Source organism: Amblyraja radiata, chromosome 22, assembly GCF_010909765.2.
Source record: "Amblyraja radiata isolate CabotCenter1 chromosome 22, sAmbRad1.1.pri, whole genome shotgun sequence".
Taxonomy (NCBI): domain Eukaryota; kingdom Metazoa; phylum Chordata; class Chondrichthyes; order Rajiformes; family Rajidae; genus Amblyraja; species Amblyraja radiata.
In genome coordinates this window covers 31,772,984-31,800,260 of record NC_045977.1, presented here as the reverse complement: position 1 = coordinate 31,800,260, position 27,277 = coordinate 31,772,984, and the positions used below count along the sequence as shown (strand labels likewise).

General features: G+C 44.6%; 2 protein-coding genes across 7 annotated transcripts; one reads left to right on the top strand and one right to left on the bottom strand.

The window, feature by feature from the left end:
* gnptg (N-acetylglucosamine-1-phosphate transferase subunit gamma) lies at positions 1-15,074 on the bottom strand. Of its 4 annotated transcripts, XM_033040925.1 has the most exons (12): positions 14,969-15,074; positions 14,239-14,293; positions 13,108-13,175; positions 12,783-12,837; positions 9,183-9,266; positions 8,300-8,393; positions 7,848-7,962; positions 7,373-7,455; positions 4,514-4,636; positions 2,443-2,521; positions 1,353-1,483; positions 1-1,204 (listed from the first exon to the last, which is right to left on the bottom strand). In XM_033040925.1, exons 1-11 carry the CDS (start codon positions 15,003-15,005, stop codon positions 1,392-1,394), a joined length of 885 nt encoding a protein of 294 aa, XP_032896816.1. In that variant the 5' UTR covers positions 15,006-15,074; the 3' UTR covers positions 1-1,204; positions 1,353-1,391. The 4 variants fall into 4 exon arrangements, with proteins under 4 accessions (XP_032896816.1, XP_032896818.1, XP_032896815.1 ...); XM_033040927.1 differs by lacking the exon at positions 1,353-1,483; XM_033040924.1 differs by lacking the exon at positions 1-1,204 and having other exon boundaries at positions 1,255-1,483.
* Positions 14,738-27,277, top strand: tsr3 (TSR3 ribosome maturation factor). Of its 3 annotated transcripts, none has more exons than XM_033040923.1 (7): positions 14,738-14,759; positions 20,238-20,417; positions 21,117-21,330; positions 22,023-22,216; positions 22,622-22,792; positions 23,033-23,093; positions 25,148-27,277. In XM_033040923.1, the coding sequence occupies exons 2-7, from the start codon at positions 20,294-20,296 to the stop codon at positions 25,314-25,316; spliced, it is 933 nt and encodes a 310-aa protein (XP_032896814.1). In that variant the 5' UTR covers positions 14,738-14,759; positions 20,238-20,293; the 3' UTR covers positions 25,317-27,277. The 3 variants fall into 3 exon arrangements, with proteins under 3 accessions (XP_032896814.1, XP_032896812.1, XP_032896813.1); XM_033040921.1 differs by lacking the exon at positions 14,738-14,759 and adding an exon at positions 14,997-15,096; XM_033040922.1 differs by lacking the exon at positions 14,738-14,759 and adding an exon at positions 15,012-15,096 and having other exon boundaries at positions 20,234-20,417.

The following is a 27,277-nucleotide window of genomic DNA, read 5'->3' as shown; positions in this document are numbered from 1 at the left end:
TGGTTGTGTACTTGTTTATTTTGCTTGTTTGCCCTAGAACAAATGTGCATCTATGTAATAGATCTGAAGAAGGGTCTCGACCCGAAACGTTACCCATTCTTTCTCTCCAGAGATGCTGCCTGTCCCGCTGCGTTACCCCAGTATTTTATGTCTATCTTGCATCTATGGAATGTCACCTTGGGATATATACCATAAAACTGCGGCTTGTGAATTACTTTTGTTTAAATGCATAGACACTCGCAAAAAAATGCAACGTCCAAATCGCATACAGCAAATTCTCACAAACAGTAACGTGGCAAAGGATCCCGTGATTTGAGCCAAAACATGAATTTACAACTGAAAATAATTTCCAACCTGCCGTGTCCAGATTACCCCATCATTAGATTGTTCTTCAAAGGGAAGCCTTTGAGCCATCCAGTCAGTCCAATTTGACGATTATGCTGGAGAGAGGATGTGCCTTATTTGTGGCAGGGGCAGGCAGTCGTTCACAGCAAGTTGCAGCATAACTGCGTGGAGTGGTGGGAGAGGAGAGGGTATGTGGTTCTTTAGGTCACCAATTATGTCTGGCTGGGGTCACCGCATGGTGTTTTTTCTTTCAATGCTGCGCTGCTGATCGCTGTTTCTGACTGAACAACAACATTGCATGGCCAAGAGAAGTCCTGCAATCGGGGATGGAAGAGTTCCGAGTTGCACGTTTGTAACCAGTGCTGTTGCTTTCCTTCCACGTGTACCCACAGGGACCGATACGGGTTGCACCACAAACATGACAACTGGCTTTTATTCACTTTAAGAACGCAACGTTGTATCCGTCCACTCCCGCCAAGGCACGTTGTGTCCGGCTGCGGTTTATAATGGTTCAGGCACAGCTACCGCATCGACACGGTGGTAATCTAGACGCCTCCCTCAAACTTTATTACTCCAGTAATATTTTTTTTTTAATCCAATTCTGTTTCAAATTTGATTTTAATTTTATGAAGCTAGACAGGATAGTCCATCAATGTTTAACCATGATACAAGGCTAGCGACCTGAAACGTTATCTCTGTCCCCGACTCCACGCTGCTACCTCCCGCGCTGAACATCTCCTACGTTCCTTGTCTTTTTAATTTCGGATTCCCATCATCTGCAGTTTCTGCTTTTGAAAGTTCACTTCTTTGCACTTCACTTTTTTTGTCCCTGCTCTATCCTGAGCCTTTTATTTCACGTCTGTGAAAGTAGAAATAAACAACCCTGTTAAAAAATACTGACCACTCATGATGAGAATAAAGTCACTTTAATTCTCCCGTAAATAGGGTGGGGGGGGGGGGGGGGGTTATTAACAGTTCTACAACAACCACACAATTTTCTGAATTACATAACCCCTGTGTCCAGACTCTGACCATCCAGTTACTGCTCACAGCGTATCGTTCCGATCCCCAGGATCCCCCCTCCGCTGTTTGTCGCTCCGGATTTGAGATGTAATCAATGCAGGCATTTTATCACTCACTGAGAAACAAGGAACATTATTTTAGTTGTGACTCTGGTACAGAGCTGAAATCTTCTGCGCCAATCTCTCTCATAAGCCCCTTTCCCAACACACCTCTCAACGCAAAAACAAAACTCCTTGTTGCCCCCACAATTCTCCCATCCTCACACCCAAAATTCCCTGGCATTAAGCAGTTCTTCAACTGAACAGCAAAGGGAGAATGTGAAATGTGAAGCAAATTCTTCAATAAATAATTAAAAATATTAAAAAGAGGTCTCAAATTAAGGGGTTGGACACCTGAAACAGGTGAGAAGAATTTTCTTTCATCAAGGCTGGCGAATCCCTGGACCTTTCTAACAAAGAGCTCAATTGCTCAGTATATTCAACCAGCTTTCAAGTAATATGCAGCTTCAGATATCACCTACAGCTATTTCCTGTAACCCTGACAGACACAGAATGCAAAATTGAAATGGACAGTGATTGGGTTGTGCCCGACTAAAGGGCTGTCAGAGATGCATCCATTATAAGCAACTTCTAATTGGTGGCTGTGGGGTGGATCAATATTATCTCTTATTTATCCAAGTACATTTATATTAAGGGAATGTTCAGGAAATTGGTGCTCAACTGAAGGTTCAGCCACAGTATTATTAAAAGATGGACGAGGTACGAGAGGCTGCACAGCTTTTCTAATTGTAATGTTCTGATGATGGCCAGAATGAACAGCTCATGCAGAAGAAAAGCCAGATTAAACAGGGAATTCAAACAGGTGGGGTATCAGACATAATGGGCCAATAACTTACACATTTTCCCTCAGCCATGCTCTCTATCCTCAGGCAACAGGAAATCCCAAGACCTGATTTCTTGACCCAGATCAGATCACACTGTCAGCATCAGGGAGGCACTCTGGATCTCACTCAATGAGTACTGTCCTTTGGGCCTGTAAGGAAGGAGTGACTTGCAATGAGCAAGAAATACTGACCAGGCAAGATCGTGGAAATGTTGTGGCGTGCCAGGATATCCTTCAACATTTGTACCTCTTCTGAGAGTTTATTCCGCTCCTAAAATGGGACAAATTCAAGAAACTGAATGAAAAGAGTTGCATTAAATTGATTTCACAGTCTGAGTTTTTTTTAAAGCAAGTAACTAAGAATTGACGTCAAGGCAGCTACCATGGTTTACATGGACTCTAACAGGGCTTTTTAAAAGGTCCTGCAGTGTTAGCTTGTCCAGAAGGTTGAGCCACAAGGAATCTAAATTACATGTTCACAAACGGAATCCAAAATTGGCTTGGTGATAAGAGATAGAGGATAATGGTCTGGAAGTCTGTAGCAAGTGGTGTATTGCAAGGATTGGTGCAGGAACCTTTACAATACAATTCAATTTATTGTCATTTGGACCCCTTGAGGTCCAAACGAAATGTCGTTTCTGCAGCCATATATTACAAAACAAAAAGACCCGAGACACAACACAGTTTACACAAACATCCATCACATCGTTGTGATGGAAGGCAAAAAAAAACTTATCTCTCCACTGCACTCTCCCCCCCGATGTCAGAGTCAGAGTCAAAGTCAAAGCCCCCGGCTGGCGATGGCGATTGTCCCGCGGCCATTAAAGCCACGCCGGGTAATGCAAGGTCGCGCACCGGGTCTTGGTGTTAGAGCCCCCGGCGTGCGCTCGCAAAGTCCCGCGGCCACTCCAAGCCGCGCGGGGCGATGGTGTAAGGCCCCGCTCAGGTGCTCTTCAACCCCGCAACTCGGGCGGGAGAAGTCGCCGTTGCGGAAGCCCCGAAAAGCGGTCTCCCAGCAGGGACCCGCGGGCACCCGGTGCCGCCGTCCGCCAAACCCGCAGTTGCAGCCTCCGAAACTCCAGAGGTCGGGTGGCAGCAGCGCTCCACCCGCTCCGGACTCGGCCAGCCCCATGACGGTGAGTAGTCGGCAACTCCACAACTGGAACCCCAGGTCGTTCCTGTTGGAGGCCGCTCCACGTTGCAGCCCCAACGACAACGGAGACCCGACAAAGAAAAGGTCGGGTCTCCCGTGCAGGGGAAAGATTTTAAAGTTACCCCCTCCCCCCCACACACATACCCCAACAAAAAAAATAACAAAAACTACATAAAAACGAGACAAAAAACATACAAATTGTTGTTTGTTACACGATTTGTATGAGAACGTAGGTCATCTTAGTTTGCTGAGGACACAAAAAGTATTGAAGTCTAGATGGTGAAGGAGGTTGCCTAAGGATACTGAGAAAAAGATCAACTGAAAAGTTGGGTGGAGCAGTTGCAGATGGAATTTAATCCAGGCAAGTGTAAATGGCAGAGACCTCAGAAGTATTGATGTACAGAGCAATGTTCAAGTGTAAGTTCACATTTCCCTGAATTGGTGTCACATAGAGCAGATAGGTATTTCACGTGCCCTCCTCCGTAGACCAAGGCATTGAGTGGTAAGGAAATCTAAAATTTGAGGAGACAGGTGAGAAATTTAAAATGAGATCTGAGGGAAAAGAGGGTGATGGTTATATGAAATAAACCAACAGGAAGTGGTGGAGACAGATACTATTAATGTTTTAAAGGCATTTGCACAGGTACAGAGGAGTGGTATGTTCCATCTGAAATGTGGGAGATCAGAGAGAAATTAAGTGTTCCTGACACCTACACTTTCATGAAGTGTGACCAAATGCAGTTCTTCTTAAACTGCAAGAGAGGAGCTGCAGATCACTTCACAGCTATGTGACATGCTGAGTATATACAGGATTGTTTATTTATCCGTGGAACCTTGTGTTTCCAAAATATATTATCAAATGCTGGTATAAAATTGAAAGAGATGGTCCCTGAGGCACTCCAGAGAACAATGCAGCTATGAAATATGGACTGAAGAAAAACCCGTTCTTCATTCTGCCCACTACCCAACAAGCAATCTATGGGAGTCAAATCTCAAACAGAATCAATCAATTAGAAGTTGCCTTAAGTCAACACTCCTCCAAATCAACTCTCCCCTTAACACTATGTTCCATATTCCCACACCAAATCACACGATCCCCTAATACCCTACCTCGTTGCACTGACTTAGTGTCTCTTCTTGCGAGTGATTTTGTTCCTTGGTTTCTATTTTCTCTTGACCAGTTTTCAAGTAACCCGCATCTTCAAATATTGCTTGAAGCAATTTCCTGTAACCCTGAAATACACAACACATAAATGGACCTAGATAGTGATTTGCACGGCATCCCAAGTAATCACCCATCAACAGTGCACTGTGAGAGAATACTCAGATTAGAGCTGGTGGTGCTGGAGAGGAGCAATGTGATTCAGGACAGCTGGAGTTTCCCTTCACTTGACTGGTTGATCCTAGCTGTGACCTTATAAAACTTAGCACCTTGGATAAACGTCAGAGTGACAGAGCAAGTAGAGTCACTACCTCATGGGCTCAGACACCCAAGTTTAATCCTGACCTGAGGAGCTGTTTGTGGACTGTGACAGTGAGCTTCCTCCTATTTCCTCCCACATACAAAAATGTGGCTTGATAGGTTACTGTTAATTGCGTCTATTGTCTTGAATAGTGGAATCGGCAGGGAATTGGAGGCAAATTTTGAAAATTAAGTAGGATTAGTGTAAATGGAATGTTGAGGGTCGGCATGCAGTCTGTGGACTGAATGGACCATTTCCTTGTTGCATGTCTTTGATGGTGTGGCAAGTCAGTTGATTTTCTTGCCTTTTCCTCCAGCACACCCCATAACTTTCATTCATGCGCGTTCAACAGGCAAGTCTTTTGACATCATAATTTCCTTTCACCACAGTTGAAAAGGTCTGCACCTTGTCTAATCCATTCTGATTCACACATCATTGCTCTTATCCCTTTCTGCAGCCCTACTTTTTCTAACCAAGAAAAAGCTCTCCTTATCCAGGTTTTCAGATTCAAAAGGAGCACTTAGATCAGTTTAAAGATACAGTGTGGAAATAGGCTCTTCAACACACCAAGTCCACACCGATCAATGATCACCCATACACTAGTTCTATCCTACACACTAGGAACAATTTCAAGAAGTCAATTAACCTACAAAGCTACACGTCTTTGGAATGTAGGAGCACCCAGAGGAAACCCACGTGGTCACAGGGAGAACTTACAAACTTCAGACAGATGTCACCGTAGTCAGCATTGAACCTGGATCTCCAGCGCTCTACGGCAGCAACTCAACCGTTGCGCCATTGTACGCAATTATCTTTTTATCCTCTAAAATTTCCAATACCTGTACCTCCAAAATAATGAAATTTTCCCTCTATTTACCCTTTAGAATTACAAAGAGACGGTTCTCTCTAACAGGTGTAGATTGCGGTCTCTATTGTCATAGTACATTTCCATTCCTAGTAGATACAACTCCTGTCCTTTTACCTCCTTTCTCATCGTCATCCTCCTCCTCAATTTTTCTCAGTGAAGCACTGATTTACTTCTATGTTCAAGATAATATGTTTATTGAGAACACCACAAGCAGGTTAGGTATTTAAGAAGGAACTGCAGATACTGGAAAATCGAAAGTAGACAAAAGTGCTGGAGAAACTCAGCGGGTGCAGCAGCATCTATGGAGCGAAGGAAATAAAATTTCCTTCGCTCCATAGATGTTGCTGCACCCGCTGAGTTTCTCCAGCACTTTTGTCTACCTAAGCAGATTAGGTTTTGTGAAACACAGGGGTAACCCGAGCTTCCAGTTACTTGTTCTTTCAATTCTGTCTCATTCCAACTGTCCTCAGCTCTACCATCCAAATCTTAATGCAAGTTCAAGCAAAAACACATCTTCCAGCAAAGCATACTACAACAGGACATGTTCAATTTCAAATAATCATATTTTATTTGCGATTTCCAGCATTCAATCCATCAGCCTCTGGTAGTCACAATTGTTCCGAATATACAGTTCCTCCAGACTGACCCTGTTCCTTTACATGTCTATTGCCATCTTTTCTTGCTTTATATCATCATTCCTTTCGTCATTAAATCTTTCCTGCTTCCCATTTTTCACATAACCTTTGTAGTTGCCTCTCTTGACCTGACTTGACTTGGTCTGAAGTAGGGCCCCCATTCGAAACATCACCTGTCCATTTTCTCCAGTGATGCTGCCTGACCTGCTGAGTTACTCCAGCATTTTGTGTTTATCTTTGGTATAAACCAGCATCTGCAGTTCCTTATTATTATATTATCTTTTGACCCCTTTCTCAGTATTTTAAAAACTCAACTTTCCCAGTGCTTATCAAACCTCCAACACCCGAAATAATTTAGATCTTTGTTAGACTTCTTGTCGACTTCTTACAAGCGTATGGTGCAACACAAAACGTAGAAATTATTTGTTTCAGAATTGGGTGAATGGTGGTCAAGAATAATAAATAACTATCTCTCCTTCATTCTTCTGCTTTCTACCTCTTCTTCTTTTCTCTCTATTTTCTTTCTCTTCTCCTTTTCTTTTTCTCACTTTTCGGTATCACACACCTCTCTATTTCTTTTATTTTCTATTCTCTTTCTGTCTCCTTTCTACTGTTTAAAAAAAAAAAAAGAAGCTTTACATGAAATGTAACATGTCAATATATACTAGGTATCTACGGTACCATACTATTGTACTTCTGATAATTAAAAAAAGACTTTTAGATTTCAACGATTGCAGAATTTTGCTTTCTATTGGCATGATTAAATGTTGGATGAAGTGTGCTTGCGACCATGTCTAGACATTCTGGTCCCATAAACGTGATTTTAGATTTCCAGCTTCCATGCCACTGTTCTCTAGCAATACTGATAATTATTCAGTGTTTAACTCCTTCCGACAACTCCTTCATTCCCTTACCCTTAAACCAGATATCACAGGTGTTATCCTTTTAATCTCATTATTAGTTTGCATCCATTCACACTGAGCCCCAGCTGAACACAACGTACTTGCTGAGTAATGAGGCCATCATAATGTGACTGTTCAGCCTTGTCCCATCTCTTCTGCAGCTCCTCCTTCAGATTAGGGTAAACTACAGAAATAAACAAATCTTAGCAGGTGTTGTGTGGCTGTCTTCCCCATTCCAACACTCACCACACACAATTTCACTCACATTCCGCCACTCCAGAGCACCCCATCAAAACACCACCTCCTCATCACCACAGAGTCCCTTAAATGCGTCATCCCATCTTCAAACCTTTTACGTTCCCCCAAATATGTCAGCCTCTCATCCTCTCTGACAAAATACACCCATCTCACATCCAGACCCTGGCTGGATGGATGGAAGCATGTTATAATTCTCAAGTGTGGGAAGGCATCATTCAGTTGCACTGCAGACCCTATTCCAGGAGGGAGTGATAACGTCACTTTACCTGAAGTCATCCTCAGCTCTCTCATGTTCTGAGGAATGACTTCCTTACTCACCCAGCAGTGATTGGGGATGGCAGACTAATGGTGTTTCGAAGGTGAGCCAGTAGATGCAAGTGTTGGGCTCAGAAACATGAGCCAGTTTGTGGCTGGTTCCACATGTGAAAATGACCTGTGAATGAGAGTGAAGAGTTTCATTTGGTAGAGCAGAGGAGTGCCAGAGTTATTAACGTTACATTGCCCGAGGAACCCAGGGTCTGACCAGACTAACCGTGAGAGACTAACCACCTTGTGAGGCAAACCAACACCCCCTGCTAATGGCCGAGTGCATTGTCGCAGAGCCCATGTTGTTTTCTCGCTGTTAGCTTATCTGACACTGGGTAGCAGGAATGAGGGTTTTGGAAATATTGGTTTCCGCCTCCCTATTCCCTCAACTTGCACATCAATGAGCCTTGAAGTAGCGTCAGTTCACATTCAGTACACTGAGCAAAGGAATAGGGAACACTTACCTTGGTCTGTCTGTTCTTGCTGGCACAGGAATCTCCCTCCTTCATCCACATTCCCACAAAGGTGTTGTTTTCAATCTCCCATTCCTGCCATATTCTACAGAATAAAAGACAGTCAGATACCCATTTATTTTCCCTTAATCCTGATTCATCCACGTTCATGCCCCACCTTAAATGTAACTGCACGACGATTTACCCAATTTCGATCCACATCCCAACTCCACTCACCACCTGCTCTAATGGGGATAAACTAAAGTAACAGGTAACATTCTGACATCAGTTCAATCAGGGGACTCTACCGCTGCCTTAGTGTAAGGCAGTGGTAGAGTTGCTGCCTTACAGCGTCGGACACCCGGGTTTGATCCCGACTACGGCTGCTGTCTGTACGGAGCTTGTACGTTCTCCCCGTGATCGTATGGGTTTTCTCTGAGATCCCTCGGTTCCTTCCCACACTCCAAAGACGTACAGGTATGTATGTTAATTGGCTTGGCATAAGTGTAAATTGTCCCTGGTGTGTGTGAACGATAATGTTAATGTGTGGGGAGCGCTGGTCGGTGCGGACTCGGTGGGCTAAAGGGCCTGTTTCTGTGCTGTATCTCTGAACTAAACTTCATAAGTTTTAACTGTCTATTGCATTCACGCTCTGACATTTTGAAGCAGGAGAAATGTTTTGACAATATTTCCATTTTTAAAGGATAATCATGAGAGCTTTTTTGATTTGGTGATTTTGTGGATCACATTCAGGGTAAAACTAATTGGAATAAAGCTGGACTCCTGCCAGAAAATGACATGAGATTCACAAAATATACTCAATGTTCTTCAGGACTCCTGCTTCAGCCATTTCTTTCTATCTCTCGCCCCTTTGGCTCCACCATTAAGGACTTACCCAAGGATCCCACTGTATGCATTCCAGCGAAATGACTGCTCATGCTGTGTAATGTTGTGGAAAGGGCAGAATTCGTATTTGTACCTGCAGGAAACAAGACTTTAGCATAAAATATCACAGATGAATCAGTAAGAGTCCACTATGACCATTGTGCTGGCTCTTTGGTAGAGCTGTTTGATCAGTCTCAATCCCTTGCTCTTTACCCACAGTCCTGCTACATTTTCCCCATGAATTACTGAATTCTGCGGCAAAAGCACCAGTGAAAATGTAGTGGATTTCCAAAACTCTTTGAGAAAGTGCCAAACACGACCGTTGAATCAGATTAGAGAAAAAGGTTAAATGTAGAGTCAGGAAGCGAAAAGTAGCTATACTAAAAAAAAATAATCCAATTAGCGGAAAGCGATTGCCGTTTATTGTGGGAGAAAATTAATAGCAGGGTCCCAAAAGGATTATTTCTGGGATTACTGCGAATTACAATTTATTAGCGATTTAGAAATTGTTTTTAATCTAAATTTGCCATTCATACTAAATTGGTGGATGGGGTCTGTATATTAATAAATTTGGAAAATTAATTTTAATCCAAGTGCATCAGTGGATTTTGATAAGAAAAGAAACTGGTCACTGAATGCCTGGAAAATAAAGCTAAGCTGTATAGAGAAACATGGATCTAGGAATATAATACATGAAGAGTTGTGACATAGATCAAGGTAGTCATAATAAAATTGAAAAGTAGAGATATTATGTCAAACTAATTGCTGATTCTGGCACACCCACTTACCTGCTAGGGTCTGAGTTCCTGCACCTTCTTGAAACTCACCTGCTTCCCATCAAACTTATTCCCCCAGGTGCTCTTTAAGATTACAAGGATAATTAGAAAAATGTATTGATCTAGTGAGTAATATCTAAAAAATGTTTTAATTAAAACCAACATTCAACGTCTTGAAAATCTACCAGTCTAGCATCACCAACATCAGGAACATGCTGGGTTAGAATTTTACTGTAAATGCTCATCACTTTGGGCGAAATCACGTTCCATTTATACATGATTCATAGTTGGTCTATCCAAGTCTGATTCATAGCTGGTCTATGCCGGACTCAATTCCACTTCCATGCCAGTTCTCCATAATCCTCAATCGTTCAAATAATTATCTACCTCCACTAAATATATCAAATGATCTGACCTCCACTACCTTTGGGGGGCAGAGAATTCCAGAGATACACTACCCCCAGAGAGGAAATGTCTCCACACCTCAGTTTTTAGATACAGTCCTTTATTCTGTAACTATCCTCCCTTGTTCATGGTTCACCCACCATTCAAGTAACACTCTATCCTGCGAACCCCCACCACGGAGCTTGTATGTTTGAATAAGGTCACCTTCATTCTCCTAAACTCCAAGAAATACAGATCCAAACTATCTACCTCTCAAACAAAAGCAGAAAACGCTGGAAGTGCTCAGTAAGTCAGGGCACATCTGTGGGTGGTGAAGCAGAGTCAACATTTTAGGTCAGAGACCTTTCGTCAGAACTGTTTCTGTTTTAGATTTCCAGCATCTGATTTTCGCTAATTAATCACTCTTGATAAAACAACCCTCTCATCCAAGGAATTGGCCTGGTGAACCTCCTTGGGACCACCTCCAAAGCTACTCTGTCTTATGTTTAGATACTGACCAGATATGGATGCATAGGTCCCTGTGGCCTGGACCTCCCAATCGAAAGTTTGAAGCAGACCGTAGAGGATTAGTGTACCATTTAGGCTCTCTCCAGAATACCCTTGCTTTACAGGGGAGCAAAGCTGGGCAAAGGATCACCTCATGTCTGATCAGACAAGGTTGCTTTTTAAAGGTTTTAAATGCCAGGAGTCGGGAGGTATTAAGATTGTTATTCATAAATTATTATTGCTCTTAAGTAGTAGTACTAGTAGTAGGCCCCTCTCGGTCATGGCTGACCATGGGTGATGCATCCTGGTCGGATGCAAGCCTGGGCGATGTCATATGGAGGACAGGCTGTTGCCCATGCAGCACGTCCCCCCTCTCCACGTCGCTGATCGATCCAAAGGAACAGCAGGGTCGTTATAGTTTGGCACCAACGCCATCACAGGAGCTGCCAGAGCGAAGTTGTAGACAACAACGAACTGCCTTAGGGGCTCCGACTCCGGATTTTCTTGAGGTTTACTCCTGGAGCCTTTTCCACGACTGGATATGGCCACAAGGCAGTGGAGGTTTTAAATCAGAGTTTTCCCTCTCCTAGATGGACTGCCTTCCCAGGCTGACGAGACCCATTTTCCCGAGACTCGTGGGGGCGGGAGCGTCTACCTTCCCGTGCAGGTCTATAGCACCTGCCCACTGCCAAAAAGTAGTATTTTAATTTTAATTATTAAAAGACTCAAGAAACATTAAAAGACAAATGAAACTTTTTTTACATCCATATTTCTGAATCGAGAATCCTTGTTCACTAGATTACAATCACATAACACGTCAAACTGGGTTAGGATCATGTCGACGAATCCCCAACATGACTGGGCCATGTAGAAATAAGCAAAATTAAATCTATCACAATTTCGTGAGTTCATAAATTCTAGGAGCAGAATTACGCCATTCGGCCCATCAAGTCTACTCTGCTATTCAATCATGGCTGATCTATCTCTGCCTCTCAATCCACATCAGCCGGTCTCCTCTCTATCCACAAGTCCAACCTTCGCAGTTTTGGGGACAGAGCCTTCTCCAGGGCAGCTCCCAGGCTCTGGAACTCCCTCCCCCAACTGATCCGCAATTCCGTGTCCCTCACCATCTTCCAGTCCCGCCTCAAGACCCATCTCTTCACCTCTGCCTATCCTTAGCCCCACGTCCCCCTCCCTTTTCATCTGTGCTTGAATTGCCTCATATTGTGTTTTGAATTGAATTCTGTCTTTAATTTGTGTACTAGTCATGTCTCTACTATTTATTTCATTCCCCTTACATGTTTTTCCTCTACTTGCTAGATTTTTGTACGGTGTCCTTGAGACTCTTGAAAGGCGCCCATAAATAAAATTTATTATTATTATTATTATTATTCTCCTGCCTTCTCCCCATAACCCCTGACAATCAAGAATCTGTCAATCTTCAGCTTAAAAATATCCATTGACGGCCTCCACAGCCATCTGTGGCAATGAATTCCACAGATTCAACACTCTCTGACCAAAGAAATTCCTTCTTATCTTTCTAAAATCTTTCTGGTCCTAGATGCTCCCACTAATGGAAACATCCTCTCCAAATTCACTCTATCCAGGCCCGGATTTCCCAGACTTAGTGGGGCTGTGCAAGTCTGGGTTTGTACTTCAGCAATATGTCAGCATTTCCCTTCAGAACTGCCAGCCACAGACAGTTTTATTTGATCCATTGTGTAAGAATGGAGGTATAGGAGTGGATGCAAAATAAAAGATTTACAAAGTTGTTTCTACAACTATCAGTCCGTAGCCAAAATGAAAGGCTGAATGTATACAATTTCCCTTTGAAATTGTAGATTTCATGAGCACTGTTTGTCTTTGTACAAAATGCTAGAAAAATGCACCATCCATCTAACTGGGATGTTATCATTACTGCAGTCAATAAAATTTCTACTCACGAAGCCTCAATCATACTGAAGCATTTCCCAGCAAGTTTGTGCAGATGTGGGGGGCCTGAAAGAAATAAAAAACACTTAACAATGTACATTATATATTGGTAATTATCAGCCCCATTTATGGGCAGAGTCACTTGATCAATAGATCTCATGTGAGGAGTAGCATGGGGAGAAGGCGGTGCGGTAAAAAGGAGAGATCGCAGTAAGAAGAGTGCCAAGGGGGATTTAGTCAGGGGAAAGTGGATGTGGAAAATATAACTGATGGATGATGGTAGAGAGCAAGTGCTGGCAGGAAAGAATGAAGAGCTAAAACCCTATTATCCATTACCTGAAATGGCAGCAGGACTTATTTTTGGTTGAAGCCGGGTTACTTGGGTGAGGAAAGGATTATTCAACCTGAAATACAAATAACCACATTTTATTGATTGTTTGAGGTGGGGAATTAGTGCTGATAAATCATACATTTCTATTTTTTTCCTCCATATCTGTGGGGTAATTTCAGAGAAAGCCTCAATTGCAGATTGTACTCGATCCTGTCTTGAGGTGTGTAGGAAAGAACTGCAGATGCTGGTTTTAATCGAAGATAGACATAAAATGCTGGAGTACTGTAACTCAGCAGGACAGGCAGCATCTCTGGAGAGAAGGAATAAAAACATAGAAACATAGAAAATAGGTGCAGGAGTAGGCTATTCGGCCCTTCGAGCCTGCACCGCCATTCAATATGATCATGGCTGATCATCCAACTCAGTATCCTGTACCTGCCTTCTCTCCATACCCTCTGATCCCTTTAGCCACAAGGGCCACATCTAACTCCCTCTTAAATATAGCCAATGAACTAGCCTCAACTACCTTATGTGGCAGAGAATTCCAGAGATTCACCACTCTCTGTGTGAAAAATGTTTTCCTCATCTCGGTCCTAAAAGATTTCCCCCTTATCCTTAAACTGTGACCCCTTGTTCTGGACTTCCCCAACATCGGGAACAATCTTCCTGCATCTAGCCTGTCCAACCCCTTAAGAATTTTATGGGTGACATTTCAGGTCGAGTCCCTTCTTCAGAAGAAGTCTGAAGGGTCTCGACCCGAAATGTCAGGCTCTGCAATTTGTATATATTATATACCTACAAACAGCAATGTTTTCACAAATACATCATAATTTTAAGTACTGTATTACATTTACAGGACATTGGGAAGAACGGTTTAAACAGTGTCATGGGACATTTACTATCTGAGGTGCAAAACATGCTTTTGGCTTACAGTTCCCCAGTACAGATTCACATTGGAGTATCAGTCCGGATTTGGCCCAAGGCCTTTGGAGTAGGATTTGACCCACAATCATTGGCTTGAGAAGTAACTAAACCAATAAAAATAGCGAAATAAATAGTTATTCATCACTGCCTGATCTGGGAAGATCCCCACCACTCTGACCCTCCAAGGAGAACGATTTTTTGCATTTATTTACCCGTAGGTGTTGGGCTCTTCTACAATTTTCATTTTAGTAGCCGAGATGCCAAGAACTGCAGAAGGGAAAGAAAATGAAATCTATTAATATCAGAGTTCAAGTCCAGAAGCACTGGAAGCGGCTTGTTGTCGGATGGTATTAAAAGCTGCGGACAAAAAGTGTGGGAAGGAACAGTGGAGCCCAGGACCACAGTGTATCAGAGTGACCGGGCCGGGCTGGGATGGGATATCGGTCGCTGCATCCAACTGTGATGTCGGGTACATTGAGTGGTCAGCAACCCGTTCCGGCCATTGACTAGGAGCAAACCTGACCTTGGACTGACCAAGACCTGGGCCAGGGCCGGACAAACAGCTATGATGTCCCTCGCCCCAAATATCCGCATCGAGGGATGTGTTGGTCGGGGGATGTGACAGCCTGGGCCGGGGAGACGAGAACGGAGACTCACAGTGCGCCCGAGGAGGCGGGTGGGAGAGGAGGAACGAGGACTCACAGCAAAGATTATAGAGCAGAGCCCCCAGAAGGTGGGTTCAGTGCAGCCAGAGGAGACGGACTCACAGTGCAGCCAGAGGAGAGGGTCTCACAGTGCAGCCAGAGGAGAGGGACTCACAGTGCAGCCAGAGGAGACGGACTCACAGTGCAGCCAGAGGAGAGAGTTGGGAGACTCGGTGTAGCCAGAGGAGGGGAGACAGTGCAACTAAGGGAGGGGGGAGGGGGGGTGGGGGGGACTCACAGTGCAGCCAGAGGAGACAGAGGCCGCCCATCGCCATAACGACGGCTAGGCCGCGGTTCCGGCCACCGCGCCGGAAGTGCCGCGATCCTGGGTAAAAGCGAACACTTCCACGAACCGCTGGTCGACAGGTAAAAGCAAGTAGAAGATGCCAGGTGAATCGGGGCGGCCCACGGCGAGCACTCGATGTGTCAGTGGCGAACGGAGGCGCCTGGTCGCCGATAATGTGGGCGGGTGGGAGTGGAGTAGAGGGGAGGGGAGGGGGGGGGAGGAGGGCTCGCCGGCTTCAGGCTGAGTGAGGGGGGCTCGGTCCCCGGCGTCCAGGCTCCAGATCAAGCAGCCAGAGCAAGGGGAGCTTTAGTTTGGCGTTGCTGTGGTAAAACTTTCCCCACGGCTGCAAATCGGCCAAGTAAAGGTAGACGGTCACGGAGCGAGGAGTGTGGTTGCTGCAGGGCCCTGAGACACCAGCAATCCCTGCTGTTCCAGGCGTACACTGCCCCTGCCCTCCCTATCCCCCAACTCTAGTCTATCTCCTTTACATTCAGATTCAGATTCAATTTTAATTGTCATTGTCAGTGTACAGTACAGAGACAACGAAATGCATTTAGCATCTCCCTGGAAGAGCGACATAGCAAATTATTTGAATAAATAATAATAAGTGTGGGGGGGGGGGGGGGGTGATTGGCAGTCACCGAGGTACGTTGTTGAGTAGAGTGACAGCCGCCGGGAAGAAGCTGTTCCTGGACCTGCTGGTTCGGCAACGGAGAGACCTGTAGCGCCTCCCGGATGGTAGGAGGGTAAACAGTCCATGGTTGAGGTGAGAGCAGTCCTTGGCGATGCACAGCGCCCTCCGCAGACAACGCTTGCTTTGGACAGACTCAATGGAGGGGAGCGAGGAACCGGTGATGCGTTGGGCAATTTTCACCACCCTCTGCAATGCCTTCCGGTCGGAGACAGAGCTGTTGCCATACCATACTGTGATGCAGTTGGTAAGGATGCTCTCGATGGTGCAGCGGTAGAAGTTCACGACTGCATCGGTGCTACCTCCTGCTCCCATGCAGAACTCGCGGACTTCATCAACTTCATTACCAATTTCCTTCCTGCACTAAAAATTCACTTTGACCATCTCCGACATCTCCCTTCTGTTTCGTGATAATAATAATAATAATACATTTTATTTATGGGCGCCTTTCAAGAGTCTCAAGGACACCTTACAAAAATTGAGCATGTATAGGAAAAACATGTAAGGGGAATGAAATAAATAGTATAGACATGACTAGTACACAAAGTAAAGACAGAATTCAATACAAAACACAGCATGAGGCAATTAATGCACAGATGAAAAGGGACGGGGACGTGGGGCTAAGGATAGGCAGAGGTGAAGAGATGGGTCTTGAGGCGGGACTGGAAGATGGGGAGGGACACGGAATTGCGGATCAGTTGGGGGAGGGAGTTCCAGAGCCTGGGAGCTGCCCTGGAGAAGGCTCTGTCCCCAAAACTGCGGAGGTTGGACTTGTGGATGGAGAGGAGACCGGCTGATGTGGATCTGAGGGACCGTGAGGGTTGGTAGGGGGAGAGGAGGTCAATGAGATATGTGGGGGCCAGATGGTGGAGGGCTTTGTAGGTGAGGACCAGGATTTTGTAGGTGATCCGGTGGGAGATGGGAAGCCAGTGAAGTTTTTTGAGGACTGGAGTGATGTGATGCCAGGATTTGGTGTGGGTGATGAGTCGGGCGGCTGCGTTCTGGACCAGTTGGAGTCGGTTGATGTAGGTGGAGCTGATGCCAAGGAGAAGTGAGTTGCAATAGTCCAGTCGGGAGGAGATGAAGGCATGGATGAGTCTTTCAGCAGCAGGCGGTGTGAGAGAGGGTCTGAGTTTGGCGATGTTGCGGAGATGAAAGAAGGAGGTTTTAATGACATGGCGGATGTGAGGCTCAAGGGAGAGGGTGGAATCAAAGATCACGCCAAGGTTGCGGGCCTGGGGAGATGGGGAGACAGTGGTGCCGTCGATGGTGAGAGTGGGGTTATTGATTTTGCTGAGTGTGGCTTTGGAGCCTATGAGGAGAAATTCTGTCTTATCGCTGTTGAGTTTGAGGAAATTATGTTGCATCCAGGTTTTTATAGCTGACAAACAGGAGTTGATATGGGAGAGGGGGGGGGGTGTGGGGGGATTTGGTGCCAAGGTAAATCTGGGTGTCATCAGCGTAACAGTGGAAGTTCAGATTGAAGTGGCGGAGTATCTGACCAAGGGGGAGGATGTAGATGATGAAGAGGAGGGGGCCGAGTACGGAGCCTTGGGGAACGCCTTGAGTGACTGCGGCTGTAGCAGAGGTGTGGTTGTGGAGAGAGATGAAGTGGGATCTGTTGGAAAGGTAGGAACGGAGCCAGCTGAGTGCAGAGCCTTCAATGCCGAGGTCCTTGAGTCTGGTGAGCAGGATGTTATGGTTCACTGTATCGAAGGCTGCGCTCAGGTCGAGGAGGATGAGGATGTTGAGGGAACCAGTGTCAGCAGAGGTGAGGAGGTTGTTGAGGACTTTGAGGAGAGCAGTTTCTGTGCTATGGAGGGGGCGAAAGCCAGATTGGAGGGGTTCAAGTAGGTTATACGCAAGGAGGTGGGAATGAAGTTGCGACGCAACGATACGCTCCAGGGTTTTTGAAAGGAAGGGGAGGTTTGAGATTGGGCGGTAGTTAATGAGAGAGGAGGGATCAAGACCAGGTTTCTTTAAGATTGGTGTAACGGCAGCAGTTTTGAAAGCGGAGGGGACAATTCCTTGGGACAATGAGGAGTTGAAGAGATTAGTGAGGTAGGGGCAGAGTACGGGGAGGCAGGACTTCAACAGGGGAGTGGGGAGAGGGTCGAGGGAGCAGGTGGTGGGTTTGGAAGAGCTGATGAGTTTGGAGATTTCAATAGGGGTGACCAGGTCAAACTGGGAGAGGAAGCAGTGTGGAGGAGGGGTAAGGAGGTCAGTGGAGATGTTGAAAGGAGGGGCCGTGGTAGGTGATGGAGTAGATGCTGAGGAGTCGGGTACAGGGGATAAAGATTGATAGATGGTGCTGATTTTATCAGCGAAAAAGTGGAGGAATGAGTTGCAGAGATCCGGAGTAGAGGTAGGGAGAGTGTTGGCTCGAGGCTTGAGGAGGTTGCCCACTGTGGAGAAGAGGGTTCTGTGGTTTAGGCAGGGATCGGTGAATATGGAGGAGAGGTAGGCAGATTTTGCAGCAATGAGGGCATCTTTGTAGTCAGTGAGGTGGAGTTTGTAAGCTTCAAGGTGGACTGTGAGAGATGATTTCTTTATTAGTCGTTCGAGTTGGCGACCAGTCTGTTTCAGTTTACGAAGTGCAGGTGTGTACCAGGGTGAGGATGTGTTGAAAGTTACGGTTCTTGTTTTGAGGGGGGCCAGAGTGTTGAGGGAGGTAGACAAGGTGGAGTTGAGATGGTTTGTGAGATCATCAGGTGAGATGGGGGTTGAGTCCAGTGGGAGAGTGGTGGAGAGCAGGTCAGAGAGATGGAGGGGATCAATGGATTTTAGATTCCGGAAGGTGATTTCTCGGAGGAAGCGGGGGCGAGGTGTCGGAGAAGGGATGGTGAACCGTATAAGCTTATGATCAGAGATTATGATCTCACCGTCTCCATCACAGGAGATAGACTATTGCCGGACGTCTATTATAAATCTACTGACTCCCACAGTTATCTAGACAACACTTATTCCCACCCTGCCTCCTGCAAAGATTCTATCCCCTACTCCCAGTTCCTCTGTCTATGCCACATCTGCTCCCAAGATGAGGTGTTCCAAACGAGGACATCCTCGTTCTTTAGGGAACGAGGGTTCCCCTCCCCCAATATAGATGAATCCCTCAGACGGATCTCCTCGGTATCCCGCAGCTCCAATCTTGATCCCCCTCCCCCCAATCACAACAGGGACACGAGTCCCCCATGTCCTCACCTTTCACCCCATCAGCCGTCGCATACAGCACATATTCCTCCAATATTTTTTCACCTCTAGCAAGATCCCACCACTAGCCACATCTTCCCATCTCCCTTTCCACAGAGAGCATTCCTCCCCCGCAACTCCCTGATTAATGCCCCTGTCCCACTTAGGAAACCTGAACGGAAACCTCTGGAGACTTTGCGCCCCACCCTGGGTGGGGCGCAAAGTCTCCAGAGGTTTCCGTTCAGGTTTCCTAAGTGGGACAGGGGCATAACTCATCCCTTCCCACCCAATGCAAATTGGAGGAACAGCACCTCAAATTTAGCATGGGCAGCGTACAATCCAGCGGGATGAATATTGATTTCTCTAACTTCGTATCCCTTACATCCCCTCTCACTCTCCTTCTCTCCCCCACCCTAGTTATTCGACTAGTTTCACTGTCCTCTGGATTGATTTTACTTATTGTATGCCTTGTAGTCCCCTCCCCCTCAGCCAACAATGAACCATTCTACCTCAGCATCTGATCTGACATTTTCACACCTTTCCTTTCCATATCTCTGGTCTCCCACTTCCCTGACTCTCAATCTGAAGAAGGATCTCATTCCGAAACATCACCCTTCTCTCCCGAGATGCTGCCAGACCCGCTGAGTTACTCCAGCATTTTGAGGTTTCAAGGGCTTTAGCTTGGCGCTGCTGTGTTAAATTTCCACGCGGTTGTAAATCTGTAAAGTAAAAGTAGACAACCATGGAGCGAGTAGTGTAGCGTGTGGTTGCTGCAGGGCAACGTGGACAGCAGGGCCCTGAGACACCCAAGGGATCATTGCAGTGGTCGTGATGTGCCTTTGGAGTTCTCGACTCGACCCGAACAGCATAGATACAATAGGCAGTGAGACCTTTTTCTCTTAGCAGTGAGGTTTATAACAACCTTAAGGTAAAGGGTATGGGATTTAAAGAAAATTTAAGGAAGATTTTTGTTTTCACCCAGAGATGGCTGAAATTTGAAATTCACTGCCTGAGGTATTGGTAGGGGTAATTACTCTAACTTTTAAGAAGTATTTAGAAGAGTGTTTGAAGTACCATTGCATTGAAGGTTATGGGCCAAGTGCTGGAAAATGGGAATAGTATTGATAATTCATTGCCAACATGGACACAGGGTGAACAGCCTGCTTCTGTATTGTGTGACTCTACATTTAAGTAAGATAAATATATTTTTAGATATTAAGAGAACAATAGGACACAGTGTTATTGCACAAAGAGATACAGATGTAATTTTATCCATGATGTTACATGTGCCTAATTTCTGCTTTTATTTATTGTGTTTTATTTCATAAAATCTTGAGTCAGTTGCCATCGATTGAACTGTCAACACCTTCAATTCCATTGCTGGCATTCTTGTTCAGATGGGGCGGAAGAAACAGTTTCAGAAGAAGGAGCGTGCTGGTCCAAAATGGAAAGATGCCCATCATAGAGAGAAGCGCCAATCCTTTGAGACATTTGGAGAGGATCTTCATGATGCTCTGCAAGGTGCGTTACTAATGTCCTAACTTTAGTTTAGTTTTGGTTTAGAGATACAGCATGGAAACAGGCCCTTCGGCCACCGAGTCCGCACCGACCAACGATCCCCACCCACTGACACTATCTTACACACTAGGGCTAATTTACAATTATACCAAGCCAATTGACCTACAAACCTGTACGTATTTGGAGGGTCAGAGAAAACTGGAGATCCCAGAGAAAACCCACACAGGTCACGGGGAGAATGTACAAACTCTGTACAGACAGTACCCATAGTCAGGATCGAACCTGGTTCTCTGACGCTGTAAGGCAACAACCGCTGTGTCACTGTAAGTATCAAAACTTGGTTGGGGATATTGTTGTCCTTTTAGCCCTTTGCATCTTGTGTGTGAGTAAGGATGATAATGCAGCGTTCTAGCTTCTGCATTGCGTGACTCTACATTGAAGTAGATTCCCTAATTGCCCCTACCAATACCTCAGGCAGTGAATCTTCCTTCAATTTTCAATTGATTGCACTGATAAACGTGTTATAGTGAAGAGTAGTTCATTTTCTGCATCCTTTCTTAGTAAAACATCAGGCTGAATAGTCAACCCCACTCTGCTTTGATTTTCAAATGTATCCTTTGTTGATAATGGTGGCAACGCATGTGTTAATTTTGTGTGTGTCTGGTGTTTGGTCTTTGACCCGCGGGTGTGGTTGATTTTCAGCTGTTGGAGATGGGCCATCTGAGGATGTAACATGCCCCAAATTCCAATTTCCGTGCCCACTGGCCATGTGGGAACTTGGACATTGTGATCCAAAAAGATGCACAGGCAGGAAACTTGTTCGCAAAGGGTTTGTCCGCAATATGCGCATCAACGAGAGATTCAATGGAATCATTCTCACTCCTTTAGGAACAAAATACGTTTCCCCATCTGACAGGTAAATGAAACAAATGTTTAATAATATAGGATTGGTTAACAAAATGTTTGTGCGAATTGTAATTCCATTCAGACTGCTTATCCATTGAAGGTCAATCAGTGCCGTGGTCATTGGGCAATGCTGCAGTCTGAATGGAATTACAATTCGCTTCTTGTGATTGTATTGTTTTACCATGTCAGGACTTGAGCGGTTAATTTGGGTAGAGCAGTGGTATAGGGCATTTATCCTCTGGCCCTGCTGCAAAAGTCTGCGAGTTTTGCCTGCTGTACAACTTGTAAATGGTAGTGGAATTAAATCTTGCGAGTCCTGATTCCCTTTTGTCAGACCACGGCTCGCTGGGATTATTCCATTGATGATGTATGAAGTGTGAACATTGAAACATAGGAGTTGGTCACCTGATCTTTTTGAGACTGCGCTGTTGAGTATCTTCATGACTGACCCTCTATCTCTTTATCACATTCCTGCACTCTCTCCATATCTCTCTGCCCTTTGTGTCTATAGCTCTTATATCCACCTGAAGCTGTAACTTTGTTTTTCCCCCCTCCACAGATATTTCCTGAATGTCTGCTTTTCAGAGTTCCAGTTCGTGTAATATTTTACTTTTGAATTCCATTTGAGTTGGTCCTCAATGCTGGCACCGTTTAGTTCAATTACAAATGAAGACCCTCAATCTGCCCTTTCTACCCCTCCAGAGAGATCGTGGAGCAACGAGGTGTAGCTGTCATTGATTGTTCCTGGGCTAGATTAGCGGACACCCCGTTCTCAAAGATGAAGGGCAGACATCCCCGGCTGTTGCCCCACCTCGTTGCTGCTAATCCAGTCAATTATGGGCGACCCTGCAAGCTCTCCTGTGTTGAGGCATTTGCTGCCACGTTCGCCATTGTGGGTAAGTTGGAGGAACAGTCTGGACCAAGTTTGAGATGCGTCCTTTCTGCAGATGCAATCTGCTCCCTCTAGACTGATCCAAGTTGTGTTTGTGTACAGATAGGATGAAGTGCTCAGGAGGCAGGTAGAAAGAAGTACAGATGATGGAGGAATGTGGGTAGAATATTGGAGCAGGGCATAATGTGTGGGAATGAAGGCACCTGGGTGTGGAGGAAATGGCTGGTGGTGTTTTCTAAAGTAAATGGAAAGTTGTGGGACACAGTAACTGGAGGTTGAACAAGGGGTCCTGGTATGGGAGTGGGCGAATATAAGAGTTGGTACATTACGGGAATATGAAGATGGGTCTAGGACACTGACATTTGTGGGAAGATTGATCTGTCTTTGTCACGATGTTTGGTTCTTGCAGGTTTTCCAGAACTGGCTGAGATTCTACTGGAGAAATTCAAATGGGGGAAAACGTTCTTGAAACTGAACCAAGAAGTACTGGAGAAGTATAGTGCATGTCAGAATGAGGCAGAGGTCCATCAAGCTGAGGAGGAGTGGCTTTCTGCAGAGCAAGAGCCAGAAGAACTGGAAGGTAAAAATTCTTGCTTTCTCTACTTTATGTAGGTGCAGCCTCTGTGGTCCTGAGTATTGACAGAACATACAAGCTTGGTCATGTTTCTGCAGTTGCTTCTAGATAGTGACCATCAACTGTGCTCCCTCCCTTGGGGCACCAGTGAAACCTAGTGAGAGTTTGCACCTTCAAGAGAAAGTTGAGTGAATGTAAAGTAACTGGAAAATATATTCCATTATTAAAACAGTTTATCTTTTGCAGATCCATTTGATGTCGATTCAGGAAAAGAGTTCTGTAATCTTAATAAGCCGCACCTTGGAAGGTAAGGGCAAAGCATGCACACACATTCTTAGTTGTCATATTTTGACAGGTTTGATGTTGGGGAAGCTAAACCATGTTCACGTCTACCTACGGAAACTCTTAGCCCTTCAATACCACCAACGTGTTTTGATAGTACCCTGGGTTGTAATACCTTAGTATCCTGTTGCACCTAAGTGCCTTTATTGTTTACAAAGTAAATTAGAGCAGCTTTAATGTAGACAATGCATCCTGGTGTTTAATTACTGATGGGAGAGAAGCAATTCTAGCTTTCTGGTTGAAGAGAGGTGGATGGTACCAAAGAAAAAATTCCATTGTGCGGGGCAGAGTGACTAATGACATCAGCTCTAGGTCTCATGTATTTATGTACACAAAAATGCTGGAGAAACTCAGCGGGTGCAGCAGCATCTATGGAGCGAAGGAGATAGGCAACGTTGCCTATCTCCTTCGCTCCATAGATGCTGCTGCACCCGCTGAGTTTGTCCAGCATTTTTGTGTACCTTCGATTTTCCAGCATCTGCAGTTCCTTCTTAAACACTCATGTATTTATTGTCATGCACAGGTAGCAGCATTGCAGGCACGTAGACTTGGACAACACACAGAAATAGAGATTGTATATAAATTATCCAAGACAGCGAGAAATAAAAAGGTTGCACAAAAAAACAAGAGATTATTACAAAAGCAAAATTAGGAAACAACCCCATGGTAGACCACAGTGCTCTATTACTGAGGTAGAATTAGAGTTTTGCAGGTCAGTTCAGGTTCCTGGTCACTGAGGAGATGTTACCGATACTCACTGATCGAGGTCTGCCATGATGAAGTCAAGGATCCAGTTGCAAAGGGAGGTATGGAGGCCAAGTCCTGGAGCTTGGTGATGAGTTTGGAGGGGATGAGCATATTGAACATTGAGCTGTAATCAATCATTGTGTCTGTGTCCCTATTATCCAGATGGCCAAAAGCAGAGTGGAGAGCCAGTGAAATAGCATCTGCTGTAGATCTAGGCAAATTGAAGTGGATCCAAGTCATTTGTGAGGCAGAAGTTGATTTGCAGCATAACCAAACTCTAAGCTCTTCATTATGATAAATGTACGTGCCACGGGTCAGTGGCCATTAAGGCAGTTAACTTGCATTTATTGGGTACCAGTGTGAGAGGCCCTTTTAAACGAGGTGGGAACCTCAGACACCAGAAGCAGAGGTTGAAGATGGTCCTCGAACACTCCAGTCAGTTGGTCCACACAGGTCTTTAGCACTCGGGACGATATGTTGCCTGGGCCAGACATTTTGTGTGGATTCACCCACAATGAATGATGTTCTGAAGTTGGCCTCGGAGACTGAGATCGCAAGGTTGTTGGTGGCTTGTGTAGGTGCTTTATCATTCTCCATTTCAATGCATAAAAACGATTTGACTCAATTAGAAGTGATGCCATTTATGCTACTTGGTTTTACCTTGTAGAAAATAATAACTTTCAAGCCCTGCCTCAACCGTTGAGTGTTCGTGTGTGATTCACGCTTGGTCTAGTATTGTCTCTTTATGCTCACAACCTCCTTAAGAGGTCATTACTGGACGCCTTGTATGACTCTGGATCCCCAGTTCAAAATGGCACAGATCTAGCCTTCAGCAGATGATAAATGTCCTGGTTCATCCAGGGTTTCTGCTTGGGGAAGAATTTTATCAATTCTATCCAAATGCTTCTGTCCTACCTGCACTGTTATTGATAGTATCCCTTGAGAATCTATCCTTGGACTTTACTTGTTTCTCTGCTTCTGAATCTCGAGAGGGCCATGTGGATGCAGATAGTACTTGTCAAAGGAACTTGTTTCCAGAAATGGGAGTGACTTCCCAAGGCAATACTGAGTGCTATGTGAAGGCCCCTGTTAATTTTTAATCCCATAGGAATTGAGTTGAGTTTAGCTTATTGTCACCTGTACCGAGGTACACCTGTTAACCAGTCAGTGGAAAGATAATGCATGATTACAATCGAGCCATCCACAGTGTACAGATACAATTGAGAAAACTTTGCTGCATTCCCTTACGTCTTTCCCTTAATGTCATTTAAGAGCTGTAGAGTTTGAAGAAGGAAGTGATGAAGATTCTGGGGAAGAAGACAAAGATAGTAAACCAGATGAAGGAAATGAAGCAGAGGTTTGCAGTGAACATGAAGAGCAAACTGGCTGCAGTGAGGAGGAGCAACTTGCTGGAAAGACGATGGGTATTGCGGAAAGCTGAGGGTGAATATAATGGTGAAGAACTCTGCAAGAGTTGACTGGAGGCTTCCTCCCTATTTAGACAACTTCTTAAAAAAGAACTTTTCCAAATCTGTTCCAAATAGTTATTTATAACTAATAGCTGGGTTCTATATAGAGCACTGCTTTTTTGGTCAAATAAAAGAGCTTGCAGTTTTGCAGTACCTGACACAATGCAACAAATAATAAGCCCATTTGGCCCCTCAAACCTAATCTACTGATCACCGAGTTTACAGTGAGCTGCTTTTCTTTTAAAGCTCTTTTTCTTTTTGCATTTATGGGTTCCAAATTTCTATCATGGGTGCAGATGTATTTCCGAGTACAGTCTTGAATAACCTTGGCCCAATTTGTAGCCATGTTTTAAAGCTCAAATCACCCTTTAACTATCTGAATTCCAGAGAATACGTACCTAGTTTCTGTAATTTCTCTCTGATTTAGAACTTAGTCCTGGTACATTCACCCTGCACTTGCTCCACAACAGAATTTTATGCAAATACATGGTACACTGGATTTCACACATCACTCCAAATATGATTTATCCAGGGCTTAGTAAAGCTGTAGGATAACGTTATCTCCCTGTATCCCAAGGATTAAGACCTGCATTTCATGGGTTGTTTTCATTAACTTCTGTAGCTGTTATTTTAACACAGGATATTAAGACACAGATATTAAGACACATGTACCAATAACAATCTACAGACCTCTAGTATTTCTAGCCATTTATAAAATACTGCTTTATTTTTTGGGGGATCCAAATCAGCGGCCTTCTATACTGGGATGCAGTTGTTCATTCACTTTATTGATACTTCATTATAATTTAATGCTGCCTTCAACAGTACTTTCGATGCTGTCTGTATCTCGGCAAACCTGAACATTTGGTGGCTTATCCCATTAATGAGGTGAATGGCTGTGGTCCAAACATACATGTTGAGAGTCAATTTGCTATGAACATTTGAGATTGAAAGAGACTATTCAGCTCATCATGTGTATTGTGATTATAAAAAAAAAAAAGCATCATAATGTCTCCTTTCATTGTGTTGTCTGAGGTCTGTAGTGTAGCAGTCACCATCAAGGCTAAAGAAGAGTCCGACCCGAAAGATCATTCAAACGGAGATGTTCCTGACCCGCTGAAGTTACTCCAACACTTTATGTCCTTTTGTGTAAACTAGCATCTGCAGTTCTTCGTTACTACTTACAAACAACCATGCAGCGACAAAGAGTGGACAGTATCTCAGTTTGAATAAACATTTGGAGGTTGTCTCATACAAGAGTGTAATTGTTCATGAAGTTCTCTTGAGGATGCTTAACAAATATACAAGGAGATCTTAACTTAATGAAAGAGTAAATATCTGGCTATTGATTAATTAACTGCCCAATTGTAAATTAGAACTGTTTTGGGAAGTCATCATTGGCAATTAAACAGTGAAATAAACAGAACTATAGATTAAGACAATGATGCTGCAATGTAACATTCCCATCGTGAAGTTGCCGAGCTGTGCAGGAACTCAAGATCCCAGAGGACTATCAAGTTAAAAACAAGAAGACGGCGGTCATCTAGTTGAAGAGAGTTAAGAAACAATGCCTCTTCGATGAACCATCTTCCGTGGCATTCAGGACCTCAATAACTGGCAGAATAGTTGGTTGTTATTATGATGATGAGATATCTAAAATAGACACAGATATTGATGTGGTTTAATCTCAGAGATCACAAGGAGCTGAAGGGTCTTGAAAGCAGGATTTATCTCCTAGATCCTAGAATGACAGAACGGGATTGCAGTGAGAATCTGGAGCGAACACTCAGAAAAGAGGACCCTTGGATGTATGATTTGGAGAGCAAGGTTGACTGAGACTGATGCTTTGTTGGGCTGAATGTTATGCACGCATTGGAGTGTTTGTACTTTACATTTGCAATGGAGAGTTTGAATAAAGCTAAATATATTTTTA

What these genes read in the sequence shown, in the direction of transcription:
- tsr3 (XM_033040923.1), top strand. Translation starts at nt 20,294, where the DNA reads ATGGGGCGGAAGAAACAGTTTCAGAAGAAGGAGCGTGCTGGTCCAAAA. An exon ending in TACGTTTCCCCATCTGACAG is followed by an intron (nt 21,331 to 22,022) that starts GTAAATGAAACA and finishes CTACCCCTCCAG; the next exon opens with AGAGATCGTGGAGCAACGAG. An exon ending in AATAAGCCGCACCTTGGAAG is followed by an intron (nt 23,094 to 25,147) that starts GTAAGGGCAAAG and finishes ATGTCATTTAAG; the next exon opens with AGCTGTAGAGTTTGAAGAAG.
- gnptg (XM_033040925.1), bottom strand. Translation starts at nt 15,005, where the DNA reads ATGGCGATGGGCGGCCTCTGTCTCCTCTGGCTGCACT. An exon ending in CCATCCCCAATCACTGCTGG is followed by an intron (nt 7,456 to 7,847) that starts GTGAGTAAGGAA and finishes TTATTTCTGTAG; the next exon opens with TTTACCCTAATCTGAAGGAG. An exon ending in CACTAAGTCAGTGCAACGAG is followed by an intron (nt 2,522 to 4,513) that starts GTAGGGTATTAG and finishes GTCCCATTTTAG; the next exon opens with GAGCGGAATAAACTCTCAGA.